Here is a 23,669-nt window from a genome sequence, read left to right on the forward strand (position 1 = left end):
TTCTCTTATTTACATCACTGTAAGTGAAACTTTCTCAAAATTTAGGAAAGCCAGTTATTCATAGGAACCCAAAGGCTCAGTCTTCGGCACATGAAAATAATAAGGCTTGTCTATCCATGGTATTGTTCCTGTTGTTTTTAATAGCAGCGATAGAGTTTTGCATATTCATCTCCGCCCTGTCCACCAGGCTTGTGTCCAATAATAACAACTGATGTTTATTGAGGGCTCACTATTTGTTAAGCACAGTGTTTAGTTCTTTCACATATCTTGTTTAATATATCTCCTTTTAGATACATAGATAGATAGATAGATAGATAGACAGACAGACAGACAGATAGACAGTAGATAGATAGATAGATAGATAGATAGATAGATAGATAGCTCTCCAGTAATAATTGGATAATCCTAGGGTCCTAGTGCTACTGTGGTCTTTTACACATAAGGAAGCTGGTACATAGGAAGGTAAATAACTTTGGTGAGGCCTTGCTGCATTCAGATACAATTTTGTAGCCACTCTGCTATGAATCCGATGCCCGTGTGTGAAACCATCACACTGTACTCCCTCCAGCAGCTTTTCAGGGCAGGGATGGCATGAAGCCTATTGCTGTGAAAAGGACCGCTGGACCGCAAGCCTTCCAGCTTGCTCCCTGTGGTGTCCCACAAATCACACAGCATCTGTCACTAAGTACCTGAAAGACTTAGTGAATTAGCCAGGCTTGCCATAACCAAGAGCTTTTTACCTAAGAGTGCAAGTAAGTGGATGGCTCTGGAGGAACTGAGTGTACAAACCCCTCTGACATCCTAAGTAACTAAGAAAGGACTGCTGGAAACCATCCATGGCACATCTGCCACTCTTTCACCCCAGCTCCTTGCACTCATTAGCAGGACATTCTAACTAGGGCAAGACTTGTATAATCTTTGCAGGATGTGCTCTTAACTTCTCACCAGTGATGAGTCATTACTAATCGCCAATCACATGAAGCCAAGATGCCCCTTAAAGGAGTAGCTAAGTATTTTAGCAAATGCTGTGAACTTAGCATGTTTGAAAAAAAGTAATGTAAGTGGAAGGACACACTTATCACTGCCTTCTTCCCTTGACCCACAGAAGGGTCCAAAGTAGAAACCTCTCTTGAATATAAAGGCTGCAACCAATGTTCCCCACCCATAGCTTGTAAAAAACACAGCACATCTACCTAGCATTCTGAGGCAAGGATGAGCACACACAGTTGTAGGCACACTCAGCTTCTCATCTAACCACTTCCCACTTCTGTCCCTCCACTCAACCAGTCCCCTAAGGTCTTCAGGGACTCTTAACATAAAATGCTCAAAGCAGGAAGTTAAACACGCCAGACATATCATCAGCACCATGTGGAGCCAAGCATTTGCTAAAGCCGCAGCTTATAATCAAGGTGTTTTTAAAAAGTATTATTACTGGCTAGGCATGGTGGCTTAAGCCTGTAATCCCAGCACTTTAGGAGGCCAAGGTGGGTGGATCACCAGGTCAGGAGTTCGAGACCAGCCTGGCCAATATGGTGAAACCCCGTCTCTATTAAAAAATACAAAAATTAGCCAGGAGTGGTGGCGTGTGCCTGTCGTCCCAGTTACTCAGGAGGCTGAGGCAGGAGAATCGCTGGAACCCAGGAGGCAGAGGTTTCAGTGAGCCAAGATTGTGCCAGTGCACTCCAGCCTGGGTGACACAGCAAGACTCCGTCTCAAAAAAAAAAAATTATTATTACTGATGGCAGATTACTCTGCATAATTATCCGGTTTCGCTTAGGTCTTTTCTCTGATGGAGCAATACTGAAACTCTGACTTTCCTAAACACATGTATTCACTCATGTTCATGGAGTTCTATTCTGATTTTTCTAGGAATATAGGTTAACTCATCATGCCCATTAACTTATGAAAGACCAGCGCTGCTATACTTCCACTGCCTAATGCAAGACATCCTTATCTTTTCTCAGTTCTACACACACAACACACACACACACACACACACACCACAGACGTGATGCTGCCCATGCATCCTTCCAAGCAGGGCTGGATCTTCATTCATGTGGGCCTGTGGACATAAGTGGTCTTCACTCATGTCTTGTCAGTGATAGTACGGTGCCCACAATGCACCACAGCCCACAGTGCCTCCGTGCCTTCTCACATCACAACAGTATCAGAGATGAGGGATGAGCTCCAAGCAACATGATGAAAACATCATTGTCCTGAATATAGCACCATCTGCTGTAATCAAAAGGAAGAGGGTAGGTGAGCTTGGATGAAAAAGAGATAAGAAAGAGTGGCAAGAAAAGCAACATGCAAGAGTAATAGCCCGGAACCCCCAAACAAAAGTGCCAGGCCACACACCTGTCCTGCAGCTTGGGAGACAGTGGGTACCCCTGTGTGTATCACACTCCCACACACACCTGCTAAGCATAAAGGTTTAGAGACAGCCATATGGTCGGGAAGTGTTACTACTCATATTAACTATCTAGGGAATCAGGGGGAAGCAGAGAGAGTCCAAGAAGTTGACAAAAGACCACCAGCCAGGTGCAGCAGAAACCCCCTGTGTCTGTGCTAAGACTGCTGTAGGGCCCTCCAAGATCTCTCCCTGAATTTGCCGGTCATTCAGCACAGGAAGGACACCAACATAGCAACAGCAAGGCATGAGTCAGATAGTAGAGGGCTTTGGGCTTCTCCTTACACCTCCACTCAAGAGTAAAGAGCTCTTCAAAGTCTTGGGTGACTAAACATTTTAGAGTGGCCACTTGAGGCTGAATACACAGGACAATAGAATGTCTCTTAAGAATCCAAAAGGACTTCCACAACACAGCAGTGAGCCTGCCTGCAAAGCTCTCCGTGCCCTTTCATCACATCCTGAAGGCTTGTGCTTGGCAGGAAGCAATGGCTGTAGGAGGCCCTGCCAATTGTTTCAGCCATCACCGCTTTATCATGAGCACAGCTGCATGTTTTGGCATCCACTGAACAACTCTTCTCTCTTGAGTCTAAAAAATAGTCCTAGGAAATATGGAGAGCCAGTGAAACATTTAATTTTTTAAACTATGAAATAGTTTGGTTCACATAAAACAGAATACTAATGTGTCTCTGCTGTGTCTATGAAAGTATATTTATACGGCTGTAGAAAGCAAAGAAAAAAGAGAAAACTTTAAATGTAAAATTCTTGAGGATTGTAGAATAATGGATGGTTTTGTCCCCCATAAATATTTCTTAAGATGTCACCTTCAAAAATAACAAATGTAACACATGCTCACCACAATCTCTGAAACTATGCAAAGATAATAAAGAAAAAGCTAATATGCTTTTCCACACATCCTCTCCCATTTATTCCCAAAATCTCACTACAACCAACTTGACACCCCAAGATTTGCCTTATACACCTGTCCCCATACTCAAAGGAAAATATAGACACATAGGAGCTTTCATTTGTTATAATTTTAGGAAAATTGAAGATAGATGGATAGATAGAGACATAGATACCCACATTTATGTGCTCACTCTCTCTCTTTCTCTATAATTTTTCTCATTTAAAATATTGCCACACTCCTCCATGTCAAGAGACAACTAAAACTCTTTCTTCTGAGTAGTTTCACAACATTCCATGGTATAAATGTTCTTCTTGTTATCAGGTTTTCACTGTTAAAAACAATGCAGATAGCACTGTGAATGGCAGTAACGACCTCCAAAAATTCTCCCCTTCATATAAGCAATAAATACATTGGCAAAACTGTCAATTGAAGATAGATGGATAGATAGAGACATAGATACCCGCATTTATGTGCTCACTCTCTCTCTTTCTCTATAATTTTTCTCATTTAAAATATTGCCACACTCCTCCATGTCAAGAGACAACTTTTCCTGACCTCTGGAAATTAACCAAGCCTTGCATTAATCCAAGGATCCTTTGCTCATGTAAAACAGCTGAATCTAGGCAAGAACAGAAAGTTTTGTGACATTTTTATAATTGCCTTATTCCCATCTCCTCCTCCCTTGCTCCATAGTAGCCTTAAAAACCAATAGCCAGCAATCACAGTGAAAACCAGAACCACTGAAGAAGGAAGAAAGGGATTGAACTTCCTTGAAAGCCCTGTTCCCAGAGAATTGTCATTATGCAACTTGTCAGGTGGGTCTTTGAAATATCCCATTCCCAAAGCTTGTCTTTATTTGACCTGATTCAAATAAGATACAAACAGTGCAAATGGCCTTTTCTAGGATGAAGGGGGAGGCACTTGTAGAAAACAGATCAGTAGCAATTGTTTCACATCATGACTGCCTGAAGCAGTGATAACAGGTGGAATGAAAAACAGGCTAACTAAAAAATAAAAAGTAAAAGCTGAGTAATGAAATGTCCACAGAAGGCTGACATATTCTTGGGACTCTAGAAGGCTACATGCATGTGTAAGGCTATGTGCATGTCCAGGGCTGTGAGCATTCTCAGAAAAGACCTGAGAAGTTCCCAAATTCTTGTCTCTGGCTGACCTTGAGGCTCTGTGCAAGCAGCAAGTAATGGCTAAGGTGGATATGAAAACCATACAACTGACTAATAAAGGCATGCCCCAAAACACACAGAGCCCCTTGGCAGAAACTAGAAAACTTATCGGTTCCAGATAGTTAAGGGATTTGCTATCCAATCATTAGGTGATCTCCAAACTAACTGAGCAGAGATTTCAGCAGCCACACGTGACAAAGAATCTGGAATTGACACAATTAATTCTGAAAAGCCACTAAACAAACAAACAACAACAAACCCTGGGTGAAGAGGGGGAGAAAAGTTGATTTATAGAGCTGCCACATTACATAATTTAAAATGTAATTCAAAACATAGGAAATTATAAAAGAGAGTATAATTGCATATTTTGTTTGTAACTCTCTTTTTTTGCCTACCTAATTTAAAATGCACTGCATAAAACAATAGCCATAAATCTGTGCTGATGGGCATACAACATACAAAGATGTCATTTGTATAACAATAACAGGACAAAGGAGAGGAGACTGAATGGAGCAATATAGCAGCAAACTTTTTATATATTACTGTATTAGTTCGTTTTCACGTGTTGATAGACATGCCCAAGACTGGGGAAAAAAAGAAGTTTAATTAGACTTACAGTTCCACATGGCTGGGGAGGCCTCAGAATCACGGTGGGAGGTGAAAGGCACTCCTTACATGGCAGCAGCAAGAGAAAATGAGGAAGAAGCAAAAACAGAAACCCCTGATAAACCATCAGGTCTCGTGAGACTTATTGACTATCACAAGAATAGCACGGGAATCATGGACCCCATGATTCAATTACCTCCCCCTGGGTCCCTCCCACAACATGTGGGAATTCTTGGAGATACCATTTAAGTTGAGATTTGGATGGGAACACAGCCAAACCATATCATTCCACCTCCGGCCCTTCCAAATTTCAGGTCCTCATATTTCAAAACCAATCATGCCTTCCCAATAGTCCCCTAAAGTCTTAACTCATTTCAGCATTAACCCAAAAGTCCACAGTCCAAAGTCTCATCTGAGACAAGGCAAGTAAGTCCCTTCTGCCTATGGGCCTGTAAAGTCAAAAGCAAGCTAGTTACTTCCTAGATGCAATGTGGGTACAGGTATTGGGTAAATACAGCCATTCCAAGTGGGAGAAATTTGCCAAAACAAAGGGTTACAGGGCCCATGCAAGTCTGAAATCCAGCAGAGCAGTCAAATTTTAAAGCTCCAAAATGATCTCCTTTGACTTCAGATCTCACATCCAGGTCACGCTGATGCAAGAGGTGGGTTCCCATGATCTTGGGCAGCTCTGTCCCTGTGGCTTTGCAGGGTACAGCCTCCCTCCAGCTGCTTTCATGGGCTGGCATTGAGTGTCTGTGGCTTTTCCAGGTGCATGGTGCAAGCTGTTGGTGGATCTACCATTCTCGGGTCTAGAGGACAGTGACCCTCTTCTCACAGCTCCACTAGGCAGCACCTCACTCAGATTAATCATCTAAACTTCCATCTTAAAGAACTATAAAAAAGGAAAACAAACTAAAAACAAAGCAGAAGGAAGGAAATAACAAAGACTAAAGTGGAAATTAATAAAATAAGAAGTAGAAAAACAATAGCTAGCTGAAATTAACAAAATAAAAAAGTTGTTTCTTCAAAAGATCAACAAAATTAACAAACCTTTAGCTAGAGTGACGAATATAAAAGACAGAAGACTCAAATTATTAAAATTAGGAATGCAAGAGGGGACATTACTGCTGGACCCCTTCCTCACACCATATTAAAAAAAAAATTAACTCCATAGACGTCCAAATACAAGAAGCTCAAAGAACACCTGGGAAATTCATTGCAAAAAGATCATCACCTAGGCACATAGTCATCAGGTTATCTAAAGTTAAAATGAAGGAAAAAATCTTAAGAGCCACAAGACAAAAGCATCAAATAATCTATAAAGGGAAATCTATCAGAATAACAGCAGATTTTTCAGCAGATTGGGGTCTCATCTTTAGCCTCCTGAAACAAAATAATCATCACCCAAGTATCCAGCAAAACTAAGCTTCATAAATGAAGGAGACATAGTCTTTTTCAGAAAAACAAATGCTGAGAGCTTTCACCACTATTAAGCCAGCACTATGAGAAGTGCTAAAAGGAGTTCTAAATCTTGAGTCAAAACCTTGAAATACACCAAAACAGAACCTCCTTAAAACATAAATTTCACAGGGCCTATAAAATAATCACACAATGGGAAAAAGGCAACAACTAGCATAATTAATAGAACAGTACCTCACATCTCAATACTAATGTTGAATGTAAATGGCCTAAATGCACCACTTAAAAGATACAAAATGGTAGAATGGATAAAAATCCACACACCAAGTATCTGCTGTCTTCAAGAGACTCTCCTAACACATAAGGACTCACATAAACTTAAGGTAAAGGGGTGAAAAAGATATTCCACGCAAATGGAAACCAAAAGTGAGCAGAAGTAGCCATTCTTATATCAGACAAAATAGACAGTAAAGCAACAACAGTTAAAAAAGACAAAGAGGGATATTACATAATGATAAAAGAATTAGTCCAAGAGGAAAATATCACAATTCTAAATATATATGCACCTAACAGTAGAGCTCCCAAGTTCATAAAACAATTACTACTAGAACTAAGAAATGAGATAAACAGCAACACAATAATAGTGGGGGACGTCAATACTCCACTGACAGCACTAGACAGGTCATCAAGAGAGAAAGTCAACAAAGAAACAATGGGCTTAAACTATACCCTAGAACAAATGGACTTAACAGATATTTACAGAACATTCTACCCAACAATTGCAGAATACACATTCCTTTCATCAGCACGTAGAACATTCTCCAAGACAGACCATATAGTCAGTCACAAAACAAGTCTCAACAAATTTAAGAAAATTGAAACTATATCAAGTATCCTCTCAGGCCACTGTGGAATAAAACTGGAAGTTAACTCCAAAAGGAACCCTCAAAACTATATGAATACATGAAAGTTAAATAAACTGCTCTTGAATGATCTTTGGGTCAACAATGAAATCAAAATTAAAAGTTGAAAATTATTTGAGCTGAATGATAATAGTTAAACAACTTATCGAAACCTCTGGGATACAGCAAAAGTAGTGCTGAAAGGAAGGTTCACAGCATTAAATGCCTACATCAAAAAGTCTGAAAAACAAATAGGCAATCTAAGCTCACACCTCAAGGAGCTAGAGAAACAAGAACAAATCAATCCAAAACCCAGCAGATGAAAAGAAAGAACAAAGACCAGAGCAGAACTAAATGAAATTGAAACCAACAAAAATACAAAAGACAAATGAAACAAAAAGCTAGTTATTTGAAAAAACTAAATTGATAGACCATTAGTGAGATTAACCAAGCAAAGAAAAGAGAAGACCCAAATAAGTTCAATTAGAAATGAAATGGGAGATATTACAACCAATACCACAGAAATACAAAAGATCATTCAAGGCTACTATGAACACCTTTATGTGCACAAACTAGAAAATCTAGAGGAGATGGATAAATTTCTGGAAACATGCAACCTTCCTAGATAAAATTGGGAAGAAATAGAAACTCTGAACAGACCAATAACAAGCAGCAAGAGTGAAACAGTAATAAAAAAAAAATTATCAACAAAAAAAGTCCAGGACCAAATGGATTCACAGCTGAATTCTATCAGGCATTCAAAGAAAAATTGGTACACATCTTACAGAAACTATCCCAAAAGACAGTGAAAGATGGAATCCTCCCTAAGTCCTTCTATGAAGCCAGTATCCCTAATACCAAAACTAGGAGAGGACGTAACAAAAAAAAAGAAAACTACAGACCAATATCCCTGATGAATATAGATGCAAAAATCCTCAACAAAATACTAGCTAACCAAATCCAACAGCATATCGAAAAGATAATACACCATGATCAAGTGGGTTTCATACCAGGGATGCAGGTATGGTTTAACATACACAGGTAAATAAATGTAATACATCACATAAGCAGAATTAAAAACAAAAATCATATGATCATCTCAATAGATGCAGAAAAAGCATTTGACAAAATCCACATAGGAAGGAAGGAAGGAAGGAAGGAAAGGAAAGGAAAGGAAAGGAAGAGAGGGAAGGGAGGGGAGGGGAGGGGAGGGAAGGGAAAGGGAAGGGAGATAGCCCACAAAACGGAAGAAAATATCCAGAAATGATATACCTGATAAAGAACTTCTACCCAGAATATATAATGAAGTCTTACAACTCAATAATTTTAAAAAACCATTTTAAAAATAGGCAAGGTATTTGGATAGACATTTATCCAAATTTATACAAATAGTAAATAAGTACGTAAAAGGATGTTCCATATTACTAGTCATTAGAGAGATGCAAATCAAAACTATACTTTATACCCACTAGGAAGTCTAGAATAAAAAAGACAGACAATAACAAGTGTTGATAAGATATGGAGAAATGGAACACTCATACGTTGCTGGTGGGACAGCCACTTTGGAAAACAGTTTTCACAGTTCCTCAAAATGTTACACATGGAGTTACCAGGTGACTGAACAATTCCACTTCTAAGTATATACCCAAGGGAGTTGGAAACATGTGTCCACACAAATGCTTGCACACAAGTATTGATAGCAGCATTATTTATTATAGCCAAAAGGTAGAAACAACTCAAATATCTATCAACTGATAAATAAACAAAATGTGATACCTCCATAAAATGGAATAGTATTTGGCCATTAAAAAGAATGAAGTAGGGCCACGCATGGTGGCTCATGCCTGTAATCCCAGCACTTTGGGAGGCCGAGGTGGGCAGATCACCTGAGGTCAGGAGCTCGAGACCAGCCTGGCCAACATGGTGAAAACCCATCTCTACTAAAAATACAAAAATTAGCCAGGCGTGGTGGTGCGCACCTGTAATCGCACTACTCAAGAGGCTGAGACATGGGAATTGCTTGAACCAGGGAGGCAGAGGTAGCAGTGAGCCAAGAGCGCACCACTGCACTCCAGCCTGGGTGACAGAGCGAGACTCCATCTCAAAAAAACAAAACAAAACAAAAAAATGAATGAAGTAAGGCCAGGCATGGTGGCTCACGCCTGTAATCCCAACACTTTGGGAGGCCAAGGCAGGTAGATCATCTGAGGTCAGCCTGGCCAATATGGTGAAACCTTGTCTCTACTAAAAATACAAAAACTAGCCAGGCATGGTGACGTGTGCCTGTAATCCCACCTACGTGGGAGGCTAAGGCAGGAGAATCTCTCGAACCCAGGAGGCAGAGGTTGCAGTGAGCCAAGATCGTGTCACTGCACTCCAGCCTGGGTGACAGAGCGAGACTCCATCTCAAAAAAAAAAAAAAGAAGAATTAAGTACCAACACACACTGCAACATGAACGAACCCTGAAAACATTATACCACATGAAGGAAGCCAGACATAAAGTGCCAAATATTGTTTAATTCCATTTAAATGAAATGTCTGGTATGGGCAAATCCATAGAGACAGAAAGTCAGTTAGTGGCTTCCAAAGGCCGGAGGCAGGGGGAAATGAGAAATTATTCTAATGGGTACGGGGTTTCTTTTTGGGGTTATGAAAATGTTCTGGGCTGGGCGCGGTGGCTCACGCCTGTAATCCCAGCACTTTGGGAGGCCAAGGCAGGCGGATCACCTGAGGTCAGGAGTTTGAGACCAGCCTGACCAACATGGAGAAACCCCATCTCTACCAAAAATACAGAAATTAGCTGGGCATGGTGGCGGATGCCTGTAATCTCAGCTACTCGGGAGGCTGAGACAGGAGAATTGCTTGAACCCAGGAGGTGGAGGTTGCCGTGAGCCAAGATCGCGCCATTGCACTCCATCCTGGGCAACTAGAGCAAAACTCTGTCTCAAAAAATAAAAATAAAATAAAATAAAAAAAGAAAATGTTCTGGAATTATATACTAATGGTGGTTGCACACCTTTGTGAATACAGTTGGCCTGTGAACAATACGGGTTTGAGCTGTGCAGGTTCACTTACTTCCAGCTCTGCCACCCCAGGACAGCAAGACCAATCCTTCCTCTTCCTCCTCCTTTTCAACCTACTCAACATGAAGATGATGAAAGTGACAACCCACTTTCAGGTAATGAACAGGAAACACTTATTCTCTTCTTTATGATTTTCTTAATAACATTTTCTTTTCTGTAGCTTACTTTATTGTAAGACTACAATATATAAATGTATATTCTAAATGGGTGAATTCTATGGAATGTGAACTGTATCTCAATAAAAGGAAAAATGCAGAAATAAACACTTTTGTACATGTATTGTTATAAATTGGAGCTTTTCTTTCTCAAGGATATATTCCCAAACGTGAGATGGCTGTGTCAAAGTTCTAATGAGTTTTTTTCCCTGAATGTTAGATATTGCCATGTTATTTTCCAAAAGTGATATTCCAATTCACACTCACAACAAAAGTCTATTGAAAATTTTATTTCTCTGAATTCCGTCTGTCCCACGGTGTTTAATTCTTGCCAAGCATATGGGTGAAAACAATATCGTTATTACTTAAATTGCATTTCCCTTTCATTGCACTTCTTTTCGTATTTATGTATAATCTGGATTTCTCCAACTATGAACTCCCAAATTGTATTCTTTGCCTATTTTTCTATTAGGTTTTTGTCTTTTCCTTAACAATGTGTGAGAGCTCTTCACACACTGGATGTATTAACCCTTTATCTAGCTCACGCATTACAGATTTTGCCCCTTTTTTGTTTACAGTATCTGTATCTTGAAATGTCCATTTAGATCATTACAATATGAGTTGAGTAATTTGAAAAAACAAGAAATAAGACTACTTCATACCTCTTCTTTTCTTAAACCTCCATACCCAGCTCTTCACTCTCCCTGTAAAATAGAAGCCTTCCAAAAAGGAAGTCCTCCTGTCACCGCTACCAGTTCGTGGACCTGCCTGAATGTGTGCCCACGTGTGCTGCACCTGAAATTCTTAAAGTGGTCAGCTGTTCTCTCTTAAGATCCAAGGGCCACTCTCCCTTTTTCATAGCTCCTTAAAATTTGAATTCAAACTTCTGGCTTTGTACCATCAGTTACCATGATGGGAAATTAGTAGATATCACATACACTGGTTGAATTGAATTGACCGGTTTGGGTCAAGACAAGTTAGAGATTGCTCAAAGATAAATCAATTTCCTGAAATTATCATGGCTAGACTTGGTCTGGTCTAGTCAAAATTCTAGAGCAGTGTTTCTCACAATTTTTTTTAATCTCAAGACCTCTCTGCACCCTTAAAAACTGAGGACACCACCAGGTGCAGTGGCTCACATCTGTAATCCAAGGCTGAGGCGGCTGGATCCCTCGAGTTCAGGAGTTCGAGACCAGCCTAGCCAACATGGTGAAACCCTGTCTCTACTAAAAATACAAAAATTGGCTGGGCACGGTAGTGTGTGCTTGTAATCCCAGCTACTTGGGAGGCTGAGGCAGGAGAATTGCTTGAACCTGAAGGCAGAGTTTGCAGATCACACCACTAGACTCCAGCCTGGGTGATAGAGTGAGACTCCATCTCAAAAAAAAAAAAAAAAAAAAAAAAACTGAGGACCTCAGAGAGCTTTTATGTAGGTGGTTTATACCTACCCATTTTTACTGTATTTGAAATTAAAACTGTTTTTAAACATTTATTAATAAGCTTATGTTAAAATAACAAAAATAAATTCATTACATATTAACATAAATACAATATTTTATGGAAAATACATTTTCTAAAGACAAATTTGTGAGAAAGGTGGCATTGTTTGATATTTTTGCAAATCTTTTTACTGTCTGGCTTGATGGAAGATACACCGTCATAACTGTATTGCATTTAACCTGCCGCAATATGTTGTTTTGCCTCAGGTATATTAAAAAAACCCAACCTCACACAGATATGTATTCGGAAAGGTGGTGGAGTGGGGTGTTTCTATTGCCTTTTCAGATACTTGTGGATATTCTTTGATGCTACATCAAAACTTGACAAGTGGAAATTTCTTAAAGATTAGTTACAATGTGGAATCTGAAACCACATCATGAAGTTTTTAACTCTGTTACATAAAAATTTACTTGGCAATCTTGCATGATTTTGTAACATGCACGTCTTGGAAAAAATGGTTCACCGAAGCATACAGATTTTCTAAATTTAACACATTTTATTTAACACAAAATTTTTTTCAATAATATTTGTTAATATCAGCACTGATTTTGGCTGAAAATTCTTTAAGATTTTAGGAATCTGTCAAGCTCACAGTGGGAGATACAAGTTTTCTTTTTCTTTTTTTCTTTTAGAGGCAGTCTCCTTCTACTGCCCAGGCACCATCATAGCTCACTGCAACCTTGAATTCTTGGGCTCAAGGCATCCTCCTGCCTCAGCCTCTGGAGTAGCTAAGCCTAAAGGTATGAACGACCACTTCTGACTAATTTCTTTTTTCTTTTTTGTAGAAATGAAGTCTCCTTATGTTGCCTAGTCTGATCTTGAATTCCTGGTCTCAAGTAATCCCCCACCTCAGCCTCCCAAAAGTACTGGGATTACAGGTGTGAGCCGCCACTGCTGGCCCAGGTTTTCCAAAATTCTTTTACTAGAAAGCCCATATTTCACCTTGGCAACAAATACTGTCAGTTGTTCCCCTTGAAGCGACAAGCTCGCTTCATTTATTTTAAAGAAAAAGCCCACCAAACACCTCAGTCAGAACAACCATAGTTTTTCAGTCCTCCTTTCAAGTCAAAATGGTGTTCTATGAAACAAGCAATAAATTCAGCTGGCAATTTAAATAACCATATGCATGCTTTGTTCAAAGCAACCACTGTAATTGAATATGCAGCAGAAGGGATTAATATACTTCCCACTTTATCACACAGAGTACTCAAAAGACACGTTACCAAGGGCCAACATTTTACAAAACTAATGGTTTCTACCTCTTCACCAAGACATTCTTCAGGAAAGCTGACTTTTTTGACTGTGAGTGTGTGACAGCAAAGAAGCAAAGAACACAGTGGTGACAAGTACAGTACAGTTTGGTATCACTGCCTCAATGTGCGGTGAGACAACAGCTGTTTGACCCACCACCGCACGTGCACAGCGGTGTAAATGTCAACACAGAATAAAAGACATCTAAAAAGTTATTCATCACTTTGACTATTTCAGCACCGTGTGTCATACCCATCAAAGAAGGCTCCTTTGATGAATCATTTATCTGATACGAGATGAATACAAGAAAATGCACACGTATGTTCATTGTGGCACTATTCACAATAGCAAAGACTTGGGACCAACCCAAATGTCCATCAATGATAGACTGGATTAAGAAAATGTGACACATATACACCAGGGAATACTATGCAGCCATAAAAAAGGATGAGTTCATGTCTTTTGTAAGGACATGGATGAAGCTGGAAACCATCATTCTCAGCAAACTATCGCAAGGGACAGAAAACCAAACACCACATGTTCTCACTCATAGGTGGGAATTGAACAATGAGAACACTTGGACACAGGAAGTGGAACATCACACACCGGGGCCTGACATGGGGTGGGGGGAGGGGGGAGGGATAGCATTAGGAGACATACCTAATGTAAATGACGAGTTAATGGGTACAGCACACCAACATGGCACATGTATACATATGTAACAAACCTGCACGTTGTGCACATGTACCCTAGAACTTAAAGTACAATTAAAAAAAAAAAGGAAGGAAATTTGGCTTGGTGCAGTGGCTCACACCTGTAATCTCAACACTTTGGGATGCCGAAGTCGGTGGATCACCTGAGGTCAGGAGTTCAAGACCAGCTTGACCAATATGGTGAAACCTCGTCTAAAAAAAAAGAAAAGCAGTAAGTCCAGCCTCCATTTATAAGCCAAAAGTACAATTGTGCAGACAAGATAGGAATACAGTCTTCATGTTTGCAGCTGAGGCTTTCATTCAACAGGTCACAGTATTGATGGACGGTGGCAGCGCCATGACTTCTTTGCTGACTCTGCAGCCAGTAGACATTCAGCAAAGCCAGCTCTACAGGGCTTCACTCTTCGCTCAGCTGTTGTGTTCTTACCCAGCCTATGAACATGATAACTTACTCCGTAAGATGCTTCGGCAGTTCTTTCATGTCTAGTTTGGAAAGCTGTAACAATTTTGGGGTTTTTAAGGAGCTCATCAAGTCTATGTTTAAAATACTCAACTCCCTTTTTCCTTAAACTGTGAATGTTTTGTCCAAAACTAATGTCACAATTTAACTAGCACCATAATATAATTTGGAATTTTTTCTGCTGCATAAGACACCATAAGGTACATTCTTAACGTCTATAGAGCTGATGTCCATCACATTTTCGTTGCCTATTTACAATTTCACACAGTTTCTTGGGATTAGACTTCTCCTTTTATGACTGAGAATGCTCTGATACAGCAATTCTGTCCTTTTCAGCATCTTTACACAGGAGATGCTGCACACTGAGAACAAGAGATGCTGTACACTGAGAACAGGAGATGCTGCACACTGAGAACAGGAGATGCTGCGCACTGAGAACAGGAGATGCTGCACACTGAGAAAGCAAATCTTCTAATGTCCCTTTGGAAACTCCATGACCCACCCTTAAATATAACAAAAAATGTGTTACAAATAAATTTCATTTTATTTTAGAATAAGATATTAGATTCGAGAATTGTAACAGTTTTAGACAGAATTATAAAATTTATAAAAGGGTTCAGAAAAAATAGGAGAATGCTATTGAAACAAGACAAAAACCACCTTACTTTTTGTCATATTTCTGCACAGTTGCAGAGAAACTGTTGGGACTTCAAAATAACAATTTATAAAGATGATAGTAGACACAGGGAAGACAGACAGCAAGAACGTAGCGGAGGTACTAAGAACAAGCTGAGTTCATCTCTGAAAATGTGCCTTGAACACATCAACCCTACTAACTTAGAAGGTTCTGGAGGACATAAGAACACACAAGCCCATGTTTCACCAGCCATTGTGCAATATCTTCACACGCCACGTATCATAGCCTCTGGAAAACCCTAGGGCACTCTCATACGAAAGTGATGGTGAAAAGAGGAAATACTGTCTTAGTATTATTATGAAATAGTTTCAACCTCACAGACCCCTGAGAGGGTCATGGAGACCCCAGGGATCCACAGACCACATCATGAGAACACTATTCTAGATGACTTCCTTTGATCTTGAAGGCAGAATCCAGGAAGAGAAAAAAAAAAAAAAATCAAGGCCCAGGGAGCCTGGGCTTTCCCACAGCCTTGGGGCTTCCAATCAGGGTTGGGAGGTGCATTTTTACCAGGAAGAGCCTCCTCCACACTCACAGGCCTTCTGCAGCTGCAGCTTCCAAACCAGAAAGGACGTTCGAGGCAGTCACACGGCATGCTTGCTTCTCCGCAGCTTTCTCTCTGTTCCTGGGGACATGTTCCACCTCACTGACAACCCTTCACATGTGCACGCCATTCTGGAGATGGGTCATAAACATTTGAACTATATTGGCTCAATAATGGGGACATTTTGGCTCCAGACTGTGCTGAACTTTGCCCATTCCAGAAATATCCTGTAAGACATTCCCAAGGCACTGAATGATGCAAACCACATTTATCCACTTACCATGGACAAAAATGTGACTGCAAAGCAGAACCTCAGCTTCTTCCCATATAAAAGAGATGATGTGGACGGTGTTCATAATGCAAAATTTCCCTTTCCCCTTACTTGAAAACAACTTCCCATGGCTCACGACAGACTCCTGCAGTTTTAAGAATGATTTAGTTTAGAATCAATATCAAGCACCTCCTCTACCCTCTGCCCTTACGTACAAGAGCAGGATACGGTCCAGCAGATGGCGTCATCCCCATGCTTCAGGAGTTTTGCAAATAATAACACTAACAGGCATAGCAGAAAAGCAGTAGTAACATGTCTGCGTCACTTATTATAGGCACAGTCATCAAGCATTAGCATTTACTCTACACATACTTTTTTAAAATTCCGCAATTTATTGGCATAGGACAGTGAGCAGTCATTCAACCCAGTCTCCTTAAGCAGTATTCCTCTTTCTATTTTATTAGCCAGCTTTCTATCTGGATTCGTGTGCTCTGGCTTCTGTAACAAATATCAGACACTGGGGGCTTAGACAACAAGCATTTATCCTCTCACAGTCCTGGAGGCTGGAAGTCTGATACCAAGATGTGGGCAGGGTTGGTTTCTCCTGGTGCTCCTCTCCTTGGCTTGCAGGTGGCGTCTTCTCTGTGTCTTCTAATGACTTTCCCTCTTTGTGTGTCTGTGTCCTCATTTCTTCTCCTTATAAGGACAGCATCTAAATTGGATTAGGGCTCACCCAAAGGCCTCATTTTAACTTAATTGCCTCTTTTAAGACTCTATCTCTAAATACGGTCACATCCTGAGGTCCTGAAGGTTAGGGCTTCAACACATGAGCTCTGGGTTGGCCAAATCCAACCCCTAACATCATCTTTCCTGTATCCTTCAGTGTTCTCTTACATTTTCTCAGGGAAGGCTGGGCAGCAAACATTATCAGCCTTGTTCACCCGTGAATCAACAGCCCTTGGCAAATATTTCTGGCATGTAGCAATGGTTCCATAAATATTTGTTGAAAAGATGAAAGTTTTATAAATGTTCACTTGTAGATCCATCAGCATCACAAACATAAAAATATTAAAACCTAAGAATCCTATTCAAGTGACTCCATTCTATATTTTATAGTAAGAAACAGTCATTTATTCTCATACAAAGTATCCCAAATAATTGGATCCAAAAGACTGTTACACGATGCAGTTATTAAGTTTTAAAGTATTTTCTGAGTGGTAACTCAAAATAATTCTATGAATTTACTTAATGTCTTTACCTTTGTTAAGGTAAGAGAACTAAATAAACTTTTAAAGTATGATTTTCAGAATGAATAATAATTTACCATGTTGCTAACTGATTCAAGTTTATTTTAAACTGTGCTGTCCATGGACTAAAGCCTTCCATACTAATAAGTAATTCTGCATGTGAACACACACTTTCACAAACCACGGCATGTGCAGATTAAAGGAAAAGAGTTTTTGGTCAAAATTTCCCCACATATGCTCTCAAGCAATATAATTTATTATGTAAATGAGCTCCTTTAAAGTGTAAATGTTTAAAGCAGGAAATTAAGCAAATCTGGGTTGTTGGGTTTTTTTCTCTCCCTCTCTAAATAGAAAAAGGGATGCTTCTCAAGGCATACAGCAAAGTCAGGACATTTATATCTTCCATTCCATGAACTCGTAAACATCTGCATTTGCATCTGGAGTTATATGGACTGTGTATCTAAACCGAAATTCATCCGCAAGCTGTATCTGGAAAATTATTCATCAGAAAGAAAAGTATTGCAAAATGTAGCTGGCTTCTTGAATGTCATGGAAAAAATTCTTTTAAAAAATAAATAAAGAAAAGTTGTTCTGAACTCTGCAGAATTGGCAGGAAATTGAAGAAGTCCAGGATTTTTCTCTGCTGGTTTTAGTCTTCTTAAATACCAGGGAGCCTTAAAATACCTTCACTGGGGGCAACAGAGAGAAACAGAAATAGCAGCATTGTGTCGGCCACAGTGGGCCGTCCCATTCACACAGCAGCCTGCAAACAATCTCTCGTGCCACATTTAGGGAAAAACACAATTTTAGGAAATCCAAACAACCCGTAAACCCACTGACCTACAGATAACCTATTCAGCAACAATGAAACTTGGAAAAAGTAAAAGGGAAAAGAAACTCGCAAAGGAAAAAGAAGGCTTTCCTATCTCAGGAACTAAGTCAAAATCCCAGATATTTCAAATCCCTGCCTTCATGGGTCTGCTCTGGTTCTGAAGTCCTGTTGGGTAATTTACCTGCGCTATGTTAGTCACTATGGAGGACAGCTCAGCACCGTGGCTCTGAAGTGCAGGGAATGCCACACGCACGGCTAACACAGAGCAACCGGTCTCCAGGACACAGACGAACCTCGAGTTAAATTTCACCCCAAAAGCATAGAGGAGCATCGAGATTGTTTGCTAAATGCTCAACCACTGCAGGAAATCATGGAAAGAAAACTATTATGGAGCCTGTAGGCCCTTCCCAAGTAAGAAGACACCTCAGAGAAAGAAGACTGTCATAGCTCATAGTGCAGACCACAGAAGGCAAAGATCCAGATAAAAACGGGGGCAAAAATCAAATATGTGTGGACTTTTCCTAGAACCCTCCTTCGGCTGTATGAAAAGGCAGATGTCAGATGCCCCTCCATTCTGAATTTCATTCAAAACAAAAAGCATTCCAGAATTTTGTTTCCACATTCAAATTGTGATGACCTAGAAAAGCACAAAAACTTTGACTTGTTTGTTTTACTTCTCTCTTTGTCCCAGGGACAGAGGAATTTTTTTAAAATAAGGAAAATAGCAAAGCATGGTGGCTCATGCCTGTAACCCTAGTACTTTCAGAGGCCGAGACAGAGGGATCACTTGAGGCCAGGAATTCAGGACCAGCCTGGGCAACATAGTGAGGCCCCCATCTCTACAAAAAAAATTAAAAATTATCTGGGCAGGGCTGTGCACACTGGGAGTCCCAGCTACTCATGAGGCTGAGGCAGGAGATCACTTGAGCCTAGGAGGTTAAGGCTAAGGTGAGCTAGGATCGTGCCACTGCACTCCAGCCTGGGTGACAGACAGATACCGTGTCTAAAAGTAAATAAAATAAAATAAGGAAATTAACAAACTTTCATCAAGGTATTAATATCTATACCAAAGTAAGGAGGCCAGCTCTAGGCCTTGGAATAACAAGCCTGAAGAAGCCATGTTCTCTCAAAATCAAAACAGGAAAACCTAAGAGTTTTTTAAAGAAGCTTTTTACATGAGAGAGATTTGAAGCAAAAATGAGGGTGTCCAGAGAACAGAGAAGATTCTAGAGGAAAAAGCATTGTTTGTGTCATCAGTTGCCAAATACTAAAGACCAAAAGAGGGAGCAGACCCCTCCAGGCTGTCCCTTGGGTGGTGGAAGCCCAACACCAGTGACCCCTTACCCTAGAAGCTGTTCATCTCTGAGAAAACCAGGTGCACAGGACATGGCCCAGCCCAGGCCAACCCACAGATGCTCAATCCACTGCAGGAAGGTGTTCATCTCTGAGAAGACCAGGTGCACAAGACAGGGCTCAGCCCGGGCCAACCCACAGATGCTCAATCCACTGCAGGAAGGTGTTCATCTCTGAGAAGACCAGGTGCACAAGACAGGGCCAAGCCCAGGCCAACCCACAGATGCTCAATCCACTGCAGGGAGAGAGCATCCCAAGGTTCCAATGCCCATCCCCATCCCTTCCACTTCTGATGAAGGCGTGTCCTGAGTAACCTACCACCCATCCACACCTCACCGAGGTCTCCTTAAAGGATGATCCTCCACTCACAGCAGTCTCCTTAAAGGATGGACCCTAGGGCAGACATCCTCCATTTTATTTATCTTTTATTCATTTATTTATTTATTTATTTTTGAGACAGGGTCTCTGCCACCCAGGCTGGAATGCAGTGGCACAACCTTGGCTCACAGCAGCCTCAACTGTCCAGGCTCAAGTGATCTTCTTACCTCAGCCTCCCAAGTAGCTGGGACTACAGACACACGCCATCACGCCTGGCTTTTTTAAATGCTTTGTAGAGATGGGATGCGGCCATGTTGCCCAGGCTTGTCTCAAACTCCTGGACTCAAGTGATCCTCCCCGCTCAGCCTCCCAAAGTGCCAGGATTTACAGGCATGAGCCACCATGCCCAGCCACATCTTCTAGTTTAAGAGGAAGATACTACAATCTTGGAATTGTAAAACATAGACCTTCTGGATAATATTTTAAATGAGAAGCACTCTCAAGTTGGAAAAGAGAAAAAAGGAGAATTTATGCTCAATCCACAATAAACCAATGTTTATATTCTAAGCAGTTTATTGGTAATTGTTAGACATTTTGCGACCAATGGTCCACCCCGTGCAGTGGAACCATAAAACAATTCCCCTGATCCCCTTAAGTTATAATAATTAAGCCAGATGGATCGTGAATGCCTCATAGATACCAGTAAGACTCACTGTCATAAACTGTAACCCGTCATCAGCTCTCTCCATCCATGTGCCAGAGACCCTCAGGGACAGGAAAACGAAACTCCATGGTAAAAATCAGAACACACAAGCCCTCTCTGTGCCTTTCTTACTATTGCTTCTAAAATGAAGTTTTCTCCACTCACGGGAAAATTATTACTTTTCTGTCTTAGTTTCTTTGAAATCTTTTCAACTTGACCAAAGGAGACACATTAAGAACTAATACTTCATCCTCAATTTCCAGCCCCTCCTCCCTCACCTATTTTTCAATATATTTGCTTCACTCACTCAAATGAAATTGCCAACACTTCACAGGTTCCAGGTCAGGACGAATGGCAAGAAGGAAGGGAGAAGTCACCAGGCGTTGCCACAGAGATCTGAGAAACTTGCTCATATTCTGTCACCCTCTGTAGATGAGGACTACCCAGGTCTCCTGAAAACCATGTTTTGCACCCACCGTCAAAAAACTGAGGACTACCCAGGCTTTGCATAATCTGACTGCATCGCATTCTGACAATCCTCAAGGAGAGGGGAGAGGAAATTACTTGCACCCTGAAAAAGCATTTTTGCTGAAGACAGGGAACACCAGGGGAGGTTTTATAGTAAGGTCTATAATAGAATGCTGGGACGAGCTGGGGTAGTTTTCCACCTCAGGCTGTGCTGCTAATAAAAGCGCAGGCCAGCCCGCTGTTTTTAAGTGCCGTGGACTATGATGTCAGAATTCATTATGCGCACAGGGGCTATTTACTGCCTCATAAACTTGTAGACAAGGAAATTTTTGGAGAAAAAATGGTTTCCAAAGCTTCAATGCAATCATTCATTGGGCAGTTCCCCCCAAGGACCACCAAGTCCATCTCCAAGGACTTTTCTGGCCGAAAGCAAAGTCCTGTGTCCAGAGTAGTAAAAACTCCTGGGCTGGTTCTATTTGGAGTACTTATGCCATATCTAAGCCAGGGTTGGGCCAGGTTGAAGGGTGCATCTTTAAGGGAAAGATGCTTGTCCACAGCCCTATGGCTGTGCCCAGCAGACACTCAACATGGCTAAGGTGAGAAGGGGGAGGAAGAGAGAGAAGGGTAAGAAAGGAAGGGAGCAGAGGCAGAACATCCCCACATTATTAGTCTTCTTGCTATGGGGGCAGGCAAATAGCCCCTCATCAAGGCCAACTCTTTAAAACTCAGTTTCAACTGACAAGATCTATTAGGCACCACCAGGTAGTGTGTTAGAGACACAGAACCCAAAACTGGGCCTGGCACCCAGCAGGCACTCAAAACATACTTGCTGAATGAATGATGAACAAAGAAATGCCACCCTTATTCTCCAGCCTAAAGTAAAGGTGACTGTATTAGTCCATTTTCATGCTGCTGATAAAGACATACCCAAGACTGGGCAATTTACAAAAGAAAGAGGTTTAATGGCTCTTCCCTTTTGCGGCCATCACCGAAGCGGGAGCGGGTGAGGATTCGGCAGCCAAAATGAAGTTTAATCCCTTTGTGACTTCCGACCGGAGCAAGAATCGCAAAAGGCATTTCAATGCACCTTCCCACATTCGAAGGAAGATTATGTCTTCTCCTCTTTCCAAAGAGCTGAGACAGAAATACAATGTGCGATCCATGCCCATCCGAAAGGATGATGAAGTTCAGGTTGTACGTGGACACTATAAAGGTCAGCAAATTGGCAAAGTAGTCCAGGTTTACAGGAAGAAATATGTTATCTACATTGAACGGGTGCAGCGGGAAAAGGCTAATGGCACAACTGTCCACGTAGGCATTCACCCCAGCAAGGTGGTTATCACTAGGCTAAAACTGGACAAAGACCGCAAAAAGATTCTTGAACGGAAAGCCAAATCTCGCCAAGTAGGAAAGGAAAAGGGCAAATACAAGGAAGAAACAATTGAGAAGATGCAGGAATAAAGTAATCTTATATACAAGCTTTGATTAAAACTTGAAACAAAGAAAAAAAAAAAAAAAAAGAAAGAGGTTTAATGGACTTACAGTTCCACGTGGTGGGGGAAGCCTTGCAATCATGGCAGAAGACAAGGAGGAGCAAGTCACGTCTTACATGGATGGCAACAGGCAAAGAGAGAGCACTTGTGCAGGGAAACTCCCCCTTATAAAGCCATCAGATATCATGAGACTTATTCACTCTCAGGAGAACAGCACAAGAAAGACTTGCCCCCACAATTCAATTACCTCGCACCGGGTCCCTCCCACAACATGTGGGAATTCAAGATGAGATTTGGGTGGGGATATAGCCAAACCATATCAGTGACAAATATATCCAAATACCACCCTTCTAAGACAGACATGGTTGTACACACCTGTAATCTCGGCAACTTAAGAGGCTGAGGCAGGAGGATCGCTTGAGCTCAGGATTTTGAGGATGCAGTGATTTATGATTGTGTGACTGCACTCCAATCTGGCGGGCAGAGTGAGACCCCTATCTTTAATAAAAAATACTACCCTTCTGGGAGAAAATGCAAGTGCTTTTCCCCAGCCATCAGCAGTGTTTTTGAAGGAGCATTGGAAATTATCCCCAGTCCATCAAAAATACTGTCTATTTACTGAAAGAATAGCCTACCACTGGATTTTCCCCTTTGTTTGATAAGCTGATTCCTTCATATTCATCATCCATTTCTGCTTCTTTAAGCAAGAAAATAAGAAATAAAGTATTCTTATTTGAGATAATAAATAATATCTGTGTCTATCTTAAACTCACAGCCAACATAATACTTAACAATGAAATACTAGGAACATTCTCATCAAATCAAGGGACAATAAAATACCCACTGTCACCAATATCATTTACCACTGTCTGGGCCAATGCAATAAAACACGAAACAAAAATAAGAGGCACAGTTCTTGGCAGAACCTCCCAAAACATATTCTTTGGAACACTACTTTTCTAGAATGTTAAATAGAATCAAACCGTTTCTTTGTTGTAAGACTTCTCAAGGCCTTAAATATCCCAACATTTGCTATGAGTCTCCAAGAGGGGAAATGTTATCCAGTGTTTCCCAACTTTTTCAACATTGAATTGATTTTTGTCCCAGAGAATATTAAAAGTCTCATGTTCCTTGGAACACTCTTTGGGAAACTCC

At 40.9% G+C, this 23,669-nt stretch overlaps 2 protein-coding genes across 2 annotated transcripts in view; both read left to right on the top strand.

Annotated features, from left to right (window-relative positions):
* FOXF2 (forkhead box F2) overlaps nucleotides 1-23,669 on the top strand; it is a 177,161-nt gene that overhangs the window by 128,618 nt on the left and 24,874 nt on the right. The window lies entirely within an intron of this gene.
* On the top strand, nucleotides 21,992-22,545 carry LOC129038498 (large ribosomal subunit protein uL24). Its single transcript, XM_054491585.2, has one exon. It carries the CDS (start codon nucleotides 22,045-22,047, stop codon nucleotides 22,480-22,482), a length of 438 nt encoding a protein of 145 aa, XP_054347560.2. The 5' UTR covers nucleotides 21,992-22,044; the 3' UTR covers nucleotides 22,483-22,545.

The sequence above is a fragment of the Pongo pygmaeus genome, chromosome 5 (genome assembly GCF_028885625.2).
Source record: "Pongo pygmaeus isolate AG05252 chromosome 5, NHGRI_mPonPyg2-v2.0_pri, whole genome shotgun sequence".
In the NCBI taxonomy this organism is placed as follows: Eukaryota; Metazoa; Chordata; class Mammalia; order Primates; family Hominidae; genus Pongo; species Pongo pygmaeus.